General features: G+C 39.6%; 1 protein-coding gene across 1 annotated transcript in view; it reads left to right on the forward strand.

Moving 5' to 3' along the window:
* Positions 1–4,388: 4,388 nt before the first annotated feature.
* Positions 4,389–14,739, forward strand: part of TAX1BP1 (Tax1 binding protein 1) — a 56,532-nt gene continuing 46,181 nt past the window's right edge. Inside the window, exons 1-2 of the mRNA XM_054161203.1 lie at positions 4,389–4,484; positions 7,259–7,442. Of these exons, the coding sequence (XP_054017178.1) occupies positions 7,266–7,442 (177 nt within the window). The 5' untranslated portion in view covers positions 4,389–4,484; positions 7,259–7,265. The remainder of the gene's footprint in view (positions 4,485–7,258; positions 7,443–14,739) is intronic.

Consider the following 14,739-nt stretch of genomic DNA (forward strand, 5'->3'; position numbering starts at 1 on the left):
TAATAGCTCTCCATAACGTGATCTTAAAGAAGTTGATTAAGTGTGCTTTACAATGTGACCAGAAAGAACTTCTGATTAGTGACATCAATATATGTATCTCACATGACCTATACTTTTAAAAGTTGGGAGTGCTGAAGTAGGAGTCAAACCAAAATCAAATCAAATAATTAGAACCCAAGCATTTACTTACCACACGTCATCAATACTATCATGGCACACCAATAGATTGAATATCCACAGCACAAAGTACCTTCCTCTAGCAATATAAACTGGAAATATATATTTTTTTCTGTCACTCATATAAAGCAGAGATGAGCCTCAAGTGAAGAATTCGAGGCTGGATCCAAAACTCATCATGACTTTGGGTCAGGCTGTAAGACAGAAAGTAAACAGAAAAAATGTTAGGCTCTGGATCTGAATAAGAGTTCAAATATACTCAGGATTAAACAGATGTGATGGGGACCCATTTGTAATTCCAAGGCTATAAACTGCTAAAGGAGCTCAGAGGTTTAAAAGATCGTATGAAAATAGCAAATGTTTTCCACAGTCGACTCGGTTTCCTGAAACTCCATAATTGCCTCATACTTCCTTTGGCAATTCCAGTTAGCTGCTCAGGGTTTTTATTCCTTGTTCATCTCATGCTTGATGAAGGACTAGTCTCATGATGGCAAAGGAAGTCTTAGTATAATTACAGAGCAGGGGATTTTTATGTCCTAGACTGAATTTCAAACTTCTCTTGAATCTAGTCATGCTCTAATCCAGTTACTATATTCATATTTACCTTCTTTAATATTTCTATCAAAACCACAATCTGAACTTGCTATTGCTTATTTGTCCTCTTATGTTCTTAAGAAATTGAGGCACTAAGAAAAACGTTCTGCCATTTTAATTTGTTTTGAAGTAAATATCCAGGTGAAATGTGTTTCAACAACAAAATGAGCAACATATTCTTGGGGAATTGCACCTCTACACACAAAAAAGGAGAGAAATGATTTTTTTTCAGCCCTGAGAAGGCCACAGGGAAACCCTATTATTGTCTACAATCATCTTAGCAGAGGATATAGGAACAATGGAACCAAACTCTTTCCAGAGGGGCAGGGTGAAAGGATGAGGCAAGAGACAAAATTCAAAACGTGGTCAGGAAAGGCTCTGTGCAACATACTCTCCTTTGACACAGTCTCAAGCTGCGCCAGGGGAGGTTTAGACTCAAAGTGAGGAGAAAGTTCTTCACTGAGCGAGTTGTTTGTCATTGGAATGTGCTGCCCAGGGAGGTGGTGGAGTCACCGTCCCTGGAGGTGTTCAAGAGGAGATTGGACGTAGCACTTGGTGCCATGGTTTAGTCAGGAGGTCTGTCGAGACAGGTTGGACTTGATGATCCTTGGGGGTCTCTTCCAACCTTAGTTATACTGTGATACTGTGATACTGTGACCTGCTCTGCAGGTCCTTTCCAGCCACCACGGTTCTGATTCTATGATAGGTGTAGGGACAATTGTATCAAAAAGATACTTGACTTTGACTACTTTTTCCTTATAAGCCCACCTGAATAATGGCTAAACACTGATTCTGCATGCTTAGAGTACAGTTCTGGTACACATAAAAAGTACACCACTTGTGGATTAGTGAAAAGAGTTTCCTGTTACTGAAATCAGTGGGGTTGGAAAGGTGAAGATGGAGCCAGAAGGAGATGGGATTATTGACACCATACCTGTCATAAACTTTTCTTACTGTATTAGTGTGTCAGTGTTAGAGAGCCTCATAAAACCCAGGATTCACTAGAAATGTGAATATCAAACTTCTTTTTTGTTTTACAATTTTAAACATTTGTCAGAGAATGCAGGTAGAGGTAGAAAAATAGTGGAGGGTTTTTTGTGGTTGTTTTGGGTTTTTTTCCCTAGTCAAAAGCACGTTTTCCAAAAGGTTATATTACATGGATGAATATCAGGAAACAGTATCTCATGATCCCTGCCTAGAAAATTCAGAGTGATTGAGGCATTCAACCATTAATGCTTGGAGCAAGTGCAAGTTTCACCAGTTCCAATCAAATTTTCCTTGATTGTTGATTTTGGGATCACAGTATACAACTTCTGTCTTTGGGTAAAATCTTTCACTTCTCTACCACCTCTGCTATGAGGACAGGCTGAAGGAGCTGGGGTTGTTCAGCCTGGAGAAGAGGAGGCTTCAGGGAGCCCTAATAGCAGCCTTCCAATTCCTGAAGGGGGCTACAGATTGTGAGAGACAGTTTACAAAAGCCTGCAGTGACAGAACAAGGGGCAATGGCTTCAAACTAGAGAAGAGCAGATTTAGATTGGATGTTAGGAAGTTCTTTACTATGAGGGTGGTGGAACACTGGGACAGGTTGACCAGGGAGGTGGTTGAGGCCCCTTCCCTAGAGATATTCAATCTGGTTGGGGATATCCCTGCTGACTGTGGGGAGGTCAGACTGGATGACCTTTGGAGGTCTCTTCCAGTCTGGATTCTATGATTCTATGATTCTTAAAGGGGTTTTAACAAAATGAGAAAAAGCTTTGCACTGTCTGTCTGTAAAATAACTCTACATTCTAGAAGGATAAAATTGGCACTTAAATTTAGGATACAAGTACCTATATGACAACACTTATCAAGTCATAAATTTATTTAATTAAGAATAAATAATTAAACATATTTAATACTGTATTATAAACACTATATACATGTGGTTAAGATAGAGTTTGAAAATACCTTTCTTTCCTGAAAATTGTGGATTAGAGTACTAGAAAAGGCAAGATTATGCTTGATTTATTAGTCCTAATATTTGCACTGTACATGTAAGAACCAATGTAAGTACCTTGTTTTACCTCTTAAATACAGATTTAGCAACAGAAATAATACTGAATTATGACTAAACCATAACTAACTCTTTTGATTGGATGTTTATGAACTCAACACAGAAATACCTCAAGCTTCTTAAAAAAACAACCCAAAACCCAGAATTTGGGATATTTTCTTTAAATTAGGAAACAAGATTTCCCCCCCCAGACATTCACAGTAAGAACTGTGATGCGAAAGAACAGCTTTATTTAAAACTTCCCATTATATTCCCATAACTCAGCATTATAATGGTGTTAAATGAAAGCAAAACTACATGTCAAGTCTTATTAACATTGTTAATAAGAAGTCTTTGTTAATAATAGGTCTTATTAACATTGTTAAGTCTTATTAACATTGATACTCCTCAGCTAGCTACTGTAAACCTCAAATTCTTCCCAAGCCCATGTGAGAAGTGTCTTGTCACTCTTAGCCCTTTATCAGGTCGTAAAGAGCAGTGAGGAGAGGAAATGGAGAACAGCGATAAGAAGAAATAGTTCTCTCCACCTCCTTAGAAATATTTGTTGGTTTTCTGATTAACATACTAGTTTAATTTCCACTACAAAAATTGGTCTGGTCTTAAAGGAGAGAGTGCAGAGAATTGATTGCTTTCAAGGGAAAATGGCATATATGCATAAGAGATTATTGTGTAATACAGATCAAAGGAATACTCAGTAGCCTGTTACACATCTTAAGACATAAGACTGTTTTCAGAAATAAGAAGTGTAAAACAGTATCAAGTGCAGTGAAGAACCCTAATTATTTAAAAGGACAGTTTCTGTGCTCCAGCTTAGTTTCCTTTCTACTAGGACCCACCAAGAAAAAGTGAGTATACTCATAAAAAACCTAAGTAAATTATAGTAGTCATTCATTCACTCATCATCATCATCTTTCTTCATATAACCTATTTGTTGAGAATACACATGAAAACATATAAGAAACAGTAGTAGCAAAGAGTAAAGGTGATGACCTCAAGACAATTTGTGGTAGCAACCAACTGAATGTACTGGGAGAAGTCCTGCCCACGAATGAAGATTACTCATTAGTGTTCTCTGGTAAGTGACTTGTCTTTGGGTGAAAACCAAGTAGTCAGTGTATTTATGAGGTAATGTACTTTCATGGAGATCTGCCAATGTATGCAAGCAGGAGAACTGTGTGTAAGCATTTCTGGTAACTCTTACCTCAACCCTCTGTTGGCTTGGGAAAACCTAAGAAGGCTGGGATATTAATGGTGTAAACTTAGGACGTGCAAGTACGCCTGTGTTTTGGAAATGGGACCGAGGAGAAGATGATTAAGTTAGGGTATGTGAATATTATCATGTTGTAATACCGAATGCGTAGGTAGGAACTATGGTAAGCGGAAGACGCACTTTATAAAGGTGACGGCTAGACTGCTCTATCCATGCTGGGCTCACAGCACGGGCCCGATGCTCTGGCCTCACCTGAAGCACTGTACCTGTGTGAGGGCGCGAAGACCCGCGAAGCTCCGGCGCCGGACTCCGATTCCGGCTCCCTGCCGGTGGCCCGCCCCGAGCGGGCAGGGCCGGGGCTGGAAGTGACGCGGGCGGGCGGGGTTATGAGGCGCTGATGGCGGAGGCCCCATGTTGTTGATGTCACGGACGTTCTCCGCATCTGTCTAGGTAAGGGGCTTTCTTGGGTCTGGCTGCAGGGGACGGATGGGTTTCACTTCTCCTTTGCTGTCAGCTTCCGGCAACCACTGGGGCGAGCGGGGTCGTTAGGCCGTGGGCCTCAGTTCTGCGCCACCGGGAAGCTGTCCCCCATTCCTCCCCCCACATCTGTTTCGGGCCGGCCTGTCTCGGAGTGCGGGAGGCTGTGCCGTGGGACGTGACAGGGCTTCCCGCCGCTGTCGCGGTGGCGAGCGCATTCTGAAGGCCCGGAGCAAAGGTGATCCCCGGCGGGCAGGTGAGGCCGCGCCGGCCGCTGATTGTGCAAGGGGGTGGGGCAGGGGCGGGAGGAGAAAAGGCGCAGGCTAGCCCCGTGGAACAGGGTAAACTAGAGCAGGTAAGGGCTGGGGTTGACAGTTGCGCCCTGTCCCGCCGGGACCGCAGCTGAAGGACTCCCGGAGAAGACGGCTTGGGGTGTTGCGGCTCGTCCTGCTTTTGTTTTTCCTGCCTGACGAGCTTTTCTCCCTCCCGTCCTTTTCGGTACGTAAAATCAACCGCGTCGTTCAGCCTCCTAGAGGGAGTCGCTTGTCATATGATAGTAATGAAGCCTAAATGTAGCTCTTCTGCTTTCTCCTCCTCCTCTTCTGTTTCCCAACCGGTAGCTGTGAGCTAAATAAGAAAGCACCCAGCATCCCCTAACCTACCCTTGAACTGTAAGTAGATCTCTGCTTCACCTAAGCTCTGGGGATTTTCCTACTGGAGAACAGTAATCCCAGATAATTCTGCTGGTCTGTACAAATTCAGATTTGCGAATAGTTCTGCTTTGGGCCTGGAAAGTGGTTGCCCTTTACTGGTTTCATTTAGGGCTAGTACATGGCAGTGGCAGCTGGCAAAGAGTGCAGAAATTAATGGATTTTTTTTTTGTGTGGTGTGTTTTCTTCCTCTTTTTTAAATCTCTTTTTTTCCTTTTTTTAATGCTGTGTGAATTCTTTTTGCACTTATTATGAGTAATGAGAACTGGCACAGGCTGTTTCATGTCAATATTATTTGGCTTCAGCTACAACTAAATTAATTAGTTTATTGTATTTGAAAAAAATGAAGGCTATTCTTTTTCTTTTAGAATTGTAGGAGCTGCTGCTTCACGGCACTTACAGTTCAGAGTAGATTTGAGTAGTCTTAAATGTGATCCCCTGTTTCGAGAGGTGTGGGAGTTTTCTGGGGTTTGCTATACTGTAAAATTCCCTATGATTTTCTGGACTCTGAAGCTGGATAACTGGCATAATTTATGTGTGTCTTACTGTCTCTCAAAGCTAGCCTTTACCCAATTTATTGCTTGTGTAAGTTCTTGGTTTTATCTTATATATCTGTTAATATTCACATGCTTGGCATTTTATCTCATTGCTTTTATTCAGGGTAAAAACCCTCTTTTTTGTTTAACATCTGATACATCAAAATAATGCAATAATCACCTTCATGTGTTACACTAAATTAGGCAGTAATAAGCTCAAAACATTGAGGGCTTAAATATAAATAATCCTTGTTAACAGGTATTCATCATTAAAAACAAGAAAAACATTTTACTTCAGAGTGTGTCTTCTCTTAGGAAAAGACAGCTCTTTGCTACTTACTTTTTAACTGGTGAAGAGAGTGGGGGGGTTTTCTGTTTGTTTGTTTTTAAGGCTGTGTGTGTGTTTCCTATAGCCTTTTACCTTTGAACTTGAGATTTGCAGTGGCCCATCCCTTTCTGGGATTGGTTTCCATGTGTATCGTCAATGAAAGTAATATATTGTGTCAGATTGGCAGTTGCCTCATACAAAGTGTGAATTTGGTCAGTATAAAATCACATTAGTAGCAACTGGAAGAAATGTGTTAGCTGTATAAGGCCCCAGTGCTCCTAATATAAAATGTTTTGACAAACCAGTTATTGTACATTGCAATCAAGCACTTGAAATTCTCCACTTCCCATCTTGGATTTTTGGCAGATACTGCTGAATCTTATGAAGACCTTCCTGTTCTGCTTGTGAAGCATTTTGAATGGCTGTAATTTTTAGCACTGTGTTTTCTGAATGAGGTGGTGAATGGAAAGCATGATTAAAAGCTTTTGCAGTCCAACTGATTAGTGTTAATCCCTCGACCGTGCATAGTAATGAAACTAAACATGCAGGGCTGGGAACAGTGAGAGAAGTAAAGGATAACCATAGACTCCTAAACAGAGGCAAGGCAACTCCTGAGGAAGAGGAAAAGAAAAAAACAAACCACCCTCCTGTTCAGAGGCTTTGGTCTTGCATTTAAAAAATGCCTTAAAATGGAATTTTACTACTTTTACTGAGAGGGAAAGACAGACTTCGTATTTGAAAATGCTGTGAAAAGCACTGAGCAGTACAGATTCGGAGAAAAACTAAGTAGGGAAGCTATGGAGGCTTTCTTTCTCCTTTCCTGCCACATCCAGACCCACTAAGAATATTTCATTATGAATGAACCCTACTGTGTTTTCACACCATCACTTTTATTGTGCACTTTCTGTCGCTGTATCTGAGAGGGAATCCTGGGGGCATTCAGCTGAGCAGTGATTTTTCTACATCTTGATGTCATTGCTGAAATGACTGCCTTTTTCTTCTGAGAGGTGATTGTTTTGGAGTGCATGTTGGTGAACTTGGTCTATAGCTGTCTATTTTTGGAACAGGGGAGCTAACTGTTGGGTTTCTTGCGTATTTAAAATGGATTAAGTTTTGTAACTTAACGCATCTTTCCGCTCAATTGAAGTAGCAACTTCTACAATTTTGTTCCAGATCCATCATGTCATCCTTTCAAGAAGTTCCATCTTCAGCTAGCACTTTGCAGACTTCCAATTTTGCACATGTGATTTTTCAAAATGTGGCAAAAAGTTACCTTCCGAACGCCCACCTTGAATGTCACTACACTCTGACCCAGTTCATCCATCCTCATCAGAAAGACTGGGTTGGTATTTTCAAGGTAAGTAAGGCTTGTTCTACTACTATTTCTCAAATGTCTCTGTCTTCTATTACCAGTTAGAAAACAAAAACGGCAACAACAGTAAAAGCTTTCTCAAACTTAAGTGGAGCATCACTCAAGTGATATATTGGTTCCTGCTTATTAGGATGGGAGTTTTATGACAAGGATCAAGTTGGAGATTAGAACCAGAGAAGTGAGTACGCTTCAAATCTGCTGGAGTAAAGGGAAGGTGTCATGCAGTGGTCTTGTGCAGAATTAAATGGAGATGATTTGAGAAGAGATGTGTGGGTAGAGTGATGTGAATAGGATTATATGAAAGGTATGAGCCAGAGTAAAGGGTGAAATGTCTATGGAAAGAACAAAGATACCTTGGCCCACGTCCCTGAGTCATTTTTGTTGCTAGAACAGGCTGAACAGTATAGATCACTAAAATGACTCAAGAGACTCTTGGAAAAAGGAGAGGTGAGGCCACATCTAAGTTATTTGGAGTTACTTTTAAAGGTTAATAGTTTAATGTGTGGAAATAGAAATCCATTAATTCCTACATCTGCTTCTATTCAAGATCTTGATCTATGTTTCTTTGTTAGTGTAGCTGCCAGTAGATGATGCTTAAATTCCTTACTTAAATGGTTAATAGAAATTTTTATTTGGGCTTTAAAGGACTGATGTTTTGTCAGTGGGGAAGGGAGATGGGTAACAATATCTCAGTGCTGGAGAACACTTACATTCTTAAAGAGCATATAGTTCTAAAGGAAGTGCTTCACTTAAATCTGTAGATCACCAGTGGGCTGTTCATCTTTATTCAAGGCTGCAAAATAGAAGCACTGTGCTCTGTAACAGCAGAAGCATTTGTAATGTGATGTGCAAAGTCACTAAATTGTGCCTGGGAGGCATTAATGTACAAACAGGCACATTCTGAAGGTGCTGTTCACATTACACATAACCATTTTGAAATTATTGAAGGGTAACTTGAGAAGTGAATGTGTTTGCTTTGCTAATCTAAATGAGGGAGGCAGTCAGACAGGACTCTAAAAATACTCACTAGGAACTCTCTGAAACAGTTTTTCAGTGATTACATCAAATGCTGTTTTTCAGTGATTACATCAAATGCAGTGTACAAGGGACAGGTATCTTTATTTCATTTTGATGGTGATGATAGATTTCATAAACTACTGAGGTATGAGTTTTCATTCTTCTGTAGCAGTGACAGGTAATACCAGTTTGGCTGTCATTTCAGGAGCGTGTTGAGCTGGCATAAAGTAGTACTAATGCTGAAAGGGAAAATTTCCTTTCATGCACTGCACCTTATTTCTTGTGCTTCCTGTTCTTTATGTGAAACAAGCTCTTGTGTACTAATCAGGAAATTGGCTGAGGTTGAGACCAGCATTTTGAGACTGGATTTTTTAAAAATGTAATTTCCCAGCTCGATTTCCAGTTACTTAAATTTCATCAACACAGGGGAAGGAAGCATTGTGTGGCGGGGAAAAGGAGGAAAATTCATTTTGTAGCTCTGTCAGCTGGTGCTGAATATACTGTCAGTGTAGTTTCAGTACAATGGGTTCAATGCAGCCAGCTGTTCTGTCTACAAATACATGTGTGCATGAATAATGTTTACAGTAAAATTAATTGTGAAAATACTGTTGTCCTGGGATAGATAATAGACAAAAGTTTTACTATACTGTGATTTGAGTGTAAAAATTTGACTTCTAGAGAACTGATTGTTTGATTGACAAGCCACCTGGAAGTGGTTTGAAAACTGATGAAACAGGCAGAGATGTTACCATTTATCCTAACTAATCATGAAAACAATAATTAATGGCCTCCTGTATTGGCCTGGTATGCAAGGAAAGGGAAGCATCTGTGATAGAACTCAAAGCATTGATTCAATGACTGTTTACCTAGCAGGAGTAGAAGTCCACCTTGTCTTTCTGAGGTGAATAACTTGCTTAGGAAATAAACTTGTTTAAGCTGGTGTCATTTAATCTTTGACTGGAATTGTGCAGAAAGCTACTAGTATTGCAGTAGAGAGTACTGGACAGAGAGAAAAGGCACCCTGGTCAAAAAAACCCTAGTGGTAATTTCAGGTTAGTACAGAAAATAAATACAGAGTAAAATTTCTGCTTCCTTGTTGCTCCCCCTCCCCGCCATTGTGTTTGGTTTTGGGTTGAATGTTGACTTTCATTTCGTTTTAGGGGGCAGTGGTTTCCTCTGTTCTGTCCTGTTTGCTAAGAATTTTTTTATTGAAATGAATAAAATCTATAGGTAACTTTTTAAGGAAGTGTTTTTTATTTAACTCACAAGTCCAAGTACACCTCTACAGCAGCAAAGCTGTCTTCAATAGATACTGGTTATTTGTATCCTTGTGCTATCTTGTTTGTTTTGCTTGTACAGCTGCATAGTGAAATGGATCAGGGAAGTAGTGAAATGGATCAGGGAAGTAGTCTGTGAGAAAAATACACCCCCCACCCCCCCAGCTTTTACCACTATATTTCACAACTGGTATATTTTTTTGGGCTGATAACTGTGTGATGCAGTGGGCAAGTGTGCTGGCATCCCAGTGTTGGAGACAAATAGACTAGGAAGGTGTGTAGGAGAAAGCCTATGCCTTCTTTATTGTCATGACTGCTTAATGTTGAAGGACAAAGTGGCATGGTGAGCTGTTGGTGATGCAGGAGACTCCTGGAGTCCGTTGAAAATGACTTCTTGATCAAGGTCAGCCCTGCCAGAGGGGATGCAATATTGGACCTGATGGTCACTAAGTGACATAATGGGTGACATCAAGATTAGAAGCAGCCTGGTTTGTAGTGGTTAGTAATCCCAGACTGGCAGAGTTCACAGTCCTGAGGGGTAAGGGTCAGAGAGAGAGTAAAATCAGGACCTTGAATTTTGGGAAAGCAAACTTGCTCTTCAAAGAGCCTAGTCAGTAGGGAAACGGCCCTCCGGAACAAGGGAGCAGATCGGAGCTGGCAGTTCTTTTAAGAGTGCTTTCTGTGGAGCTCAAGAGCTCTCAATCCCCAGGTATAAGATGATGTAGATGAAATTTAAGTTTTTTGATGTTGTTTTAAGGTGATAAATGTTAAACTTGTATTGCTGAGTGTGGTGGTGGGTTTAGTAAGTTTGCAGATGAGTAGAAGTGTTGATCTGCTTGAGGGAAGGGAGGCTCTGCAAAGGGTTTCTGAAGATGTAATTTTGCTGAGGACCTGCAGGATCAGCAGGTAATCTTGTGTATCTCAAGCTAATGTCTTTGGCCTTGCTGTGTCACTAATTAACTATTCCATCAAAATTTTTCTGTTCCTTAGTTCTAGTTGGTATATTTATCTAAGCAATCTGCATTACCATTCTCCTAGGATTTTATCTCAGGTTGCAGATGTGCTTTGGCATTGACTGCCACAGTGTACCCCTAGAGAATGAAAGGAAGTATTTTTATTTCCTAATGTCCACATTTTTAGTGGACATCTTAAAAATGGTGATCTGACTTTCTGGTAACCTAACATATGCAAAACCTGAATTTACTGGCATTTGGAAGACTTCAGTAACTTACTTGAACACAAGAAATGCCTGCTTGCTCTGAGACAGTATTCAGTATTTGGGAGCTGAGCTACTGTATGTGAAACTGTGCAGTACCTGTCTTTACATGCAACTTAATTTCTGTCTTTTCCATGTACTGATTTATAGCAGCCTTGAGAATTAACTCATCCGTGGTCAAAACATTCTGTAACAGAATTTAACAGTGGATTTGATGGACACCTAAGTAGTAGCTTGGTGATTGTGTTTCATCATGACAGTGTAGCTGTGTGTTTTTTATATAGTACTCTGGGTTAGTCTCCTTTGAACTGCAGATAAAAGTAACACTTGTGTGAGTCATTCAGTGTCCTGTTGTGGTTAATTGATTTTTCTTTTTTTTAAGACATCAATTACTTTCATATATACAGATCACGTTATGAAGCACAACAGCTGGATGTGTTACTGAGCACATGCATATAGGAATACAGTTTTTCTGGCATGGATCCTCATTGCATGGGAAGGCCTGATAGATACAGGAATGGGTAGTGGATGATATGTCCTATTGGTAAATTAGCCAGGAATAGAAATACTGCAGCTCACAACATTTTGAGTATTGTTATATCCACGAATTGATATGGGTTGGGTTTTGATTTACCCTCTGTGGAGAACCATGTTGTAAATCACAGAGAAAGAATATGTTTTATTAAAATAACATTGTGGGAACATTGTGTTGTTTACTGTTTCCATACTAGCTGGAGAAGGGATAATCAGGGTTGTGTGAGATTTCATTTTCTTAAAAACACTTGCTATGGTAGCTTTGTGTGATCAGGGACAGAATTGTCATAGCAGTAGTTAGTAGCTGCTACCAATTTTGAAGCAAAGGATGGTGCCAATTTATAGTTCTCCTGCAATGCAACAGTAAATGAGTATTTTTACTTATTTTGCTCAAAGGTTAGGCTCCCTCCCACCCCTTTTTAATAAATTTTCATAGTAACCCTACCTTTGTTACTCTTTGATCTGTCATAACATTTCTTTGGGCAGTCATTTACATATGTAACAGGTTTTCATTTAGAGAGTTCACGTTGTTTCTATATTTATTGATTTATACCTAATAAGAGAGAAAGTTGATCCTATAGTGTAGGCACGTGGTCAATATAATTTTGACCTATTTCTCTGAACGATGAGGTAGAAATACAACAAATGAGATTGGCCCCCTTGATATTTCAACAAATACCATATGGTTTCTGTAGTCCCAGTTAAAAGATTGCCTGGATGTGTTAGTAACATTCAGCAGAGATGGAGTTCGTCAGGCCTGGGCATGAGAGAACACCATAAGATTACAACCTTTCATAAACAGTCTAGAATACCTTGCAGCCATCTTCTGCCCCAAAATGTTTCAGCTTCAGGGCTTCTGCTGTATAACAAGTTTTTACCTCAGTGTGAGTAGTGAGGTCATGTCTGAAATGAAGTCTGAAATGGCTTGGACTGAGGTAAGCCACAGTTGCATGTGTTACAATGTGATCACAGACATGCGAAGAAAACCAATGTTGTAGCTTTGACTTCATTGTTTACTTATTTTGAAACATCTGTGCCTTACTATTACTGCAGTGTACTTAAACATAATCACAAGTAAAAGCACTTGAAGTATTAATTTTTTTGGACAGTTGGATTCTTTCAGAATTGGTGTATAGATCTCAGTAGCTGATGATACATGTCTATTGTGTATTGTGAGCAGCATGTTAGTATTAGCAGTCATCTATTGGTAATTTTGCCAAGTAGGAGCTCCACTGCTCCTAGAGGGTTTAATTTTTCCATCTGTTTATTGGCTTAGGAGAACTTGTTACCTCTTGCTGTCTGTTGTAGGCTACAGTGGCACTAGCACTACTTGGACAATTTTCAAGTAATGATACTTGAGCTCAGGATTATGGCACATACAAAACTTGCTGTGGAGAAAGCACTTTGTAGGGTACTGGGCCCAACGGCATTTTGCTTAGACACTTGTGTTTGCTGTGATTTGCATCAAAATGATTATTTCTTACCATGTGAAATATGTAAAAGCTGCTGATCTATCAGGCTTTTCTTTCTGGATTATTAAGCTGTTAGTTAACATCTGGAAAGCAAGAGTATTGGCATTTATGCACAGCTTTCGAACTTAAAAATGGATTTGAGTGGTGTTTGTGAGAGTTAAATATGGAGAAGATAGAAGAATGTGTTGAATACCAGATCAGCAGGGACTTAATTTCTAATTCTGAGTATAAAATATTCAGTGTTTTTCTATTGGTTTAGGTAAGCCCAAGTCTTATGTGCTCTTTTGTCTAAGAAACAAGAATGTTAATATGTTGATGCTTTTTTAGCTGAGCAAAACGTTTTCAATGCATTTCTAAAAGCAATCACATCGGCACAGCCTGTCAGTGCAGCAGATGATGAACTTAGAACTCAAGGTGAACTTGATTTTTGCGTGGTTCAACAGGTCATTCTCCTTTTTCCTCCTCTTAACTTCAGAAAGAAGGTTTTGTGCTGGAATTCTGATGTAATTTGTAATATTTGTGTTCTTGAATGTGGATATGGCAATGTCTGCCATTACCCCTGTATTTCTGATCCACTGTGTGGATATGGCAATGTCTGCCATTACCCCTGTATTTCTGATCCACTGTGTGCTTATCAATGAGAAAATTGTCAAAAGATACATAGTACTAAAACAAAAGCTTCATTAAAGCCTGTTGACATATTTGATTTTCCCCTTAAATCTAGATAACTAAACCTTAAACATCCATTCATGACTTCTGCAATTTTTTTTCACAGCAAATTATATTGGTTTTACTCCTCCTTTCTTTCAACTAAGAAATAATCCTATGAAGATAATGAGTAGGAAAAACATTGAATAATGCTGCTGAGTTAATTTAACTGGGAATACACACACTTCCCCTTTTCACATGTGTACAACTGTGAGCAAGGAGAGATTTGTTCATATTTTGTTTTCTGCATTGTCATGTTTTAAGGTGTGCAGCCTGTAGCAGAGAGGACACTCACCTTGTGATATCCTGTGCAGTGGAAAGAGCTCTTGCGTAGTCTGCACCTGCTGATAATTTGCATGCACCTCATTAAGAAATAGACAAATTTTCAAGATAAGAGTGTATGACTGGGAGCTTTGGTAGAAGTAGATGGTGGGTGACAGGAAATAAGGGGAATTGCTGGAGAAACTTGAGGGATAGACTTCCCAGTCTCTTGCCTAGTAGCTCTTGATGTATCACAGTTCTCTATCGGTAGCTCACAAATGAGTCTGTCTTGAAAATACGGCATCTGCTGAGAAACAGGCCAGGAATGTTTTTATTCTCTACATAGCTACTCTTTTCCTTGTATCAGTGATTGAAGTCTTAAATAACTTAAACATCCTTACCTAGATTACTATTACAACTAAATTATTAATAAAAATAGCTTCTGATTTCAGAACAGATTAATTACTGTGATACTGTGATATACACATCAACATGGGATACCTTAAAAAAAAAAAAGGCTACAAGAAATTTACAATCCCTGAGACAAATCAAATCTGAAACTGAGTTGATCTCCTGAAGAGACTGTTTTTGGTTTTATATTCACTGGATTTTGTTCTTTTTCTGTGTTTTCCAAGATGTTAATTATCAGATGGAAGGATGTTAGTTTACTTGGGAAAGTAGCATAGGAATCGGAGTGTGTATGTGTGTTTTGTTTGCTTGTTGTTTTAACAGAAAGGAAAACTGCAGCAGGATGAAAGGTTTGCTTAAGTTCTATACAGCATTTGTTCCTGGATATA

The sequence above is a fragment of the Dryobates pubescens genome, chromosome 4 (assembly GCF_014839835.1).
Source record: "Dryobates pubescens isolate bDryPub1 chromosome 4, bDryPub1.pri, whole genome shotgun sequence".
Lineage (NCBI taxonomy): Eukaryota > Metazoa > Chordata > Aves > Piciformes > Picidae > Dryobates > Dryobates pubescens.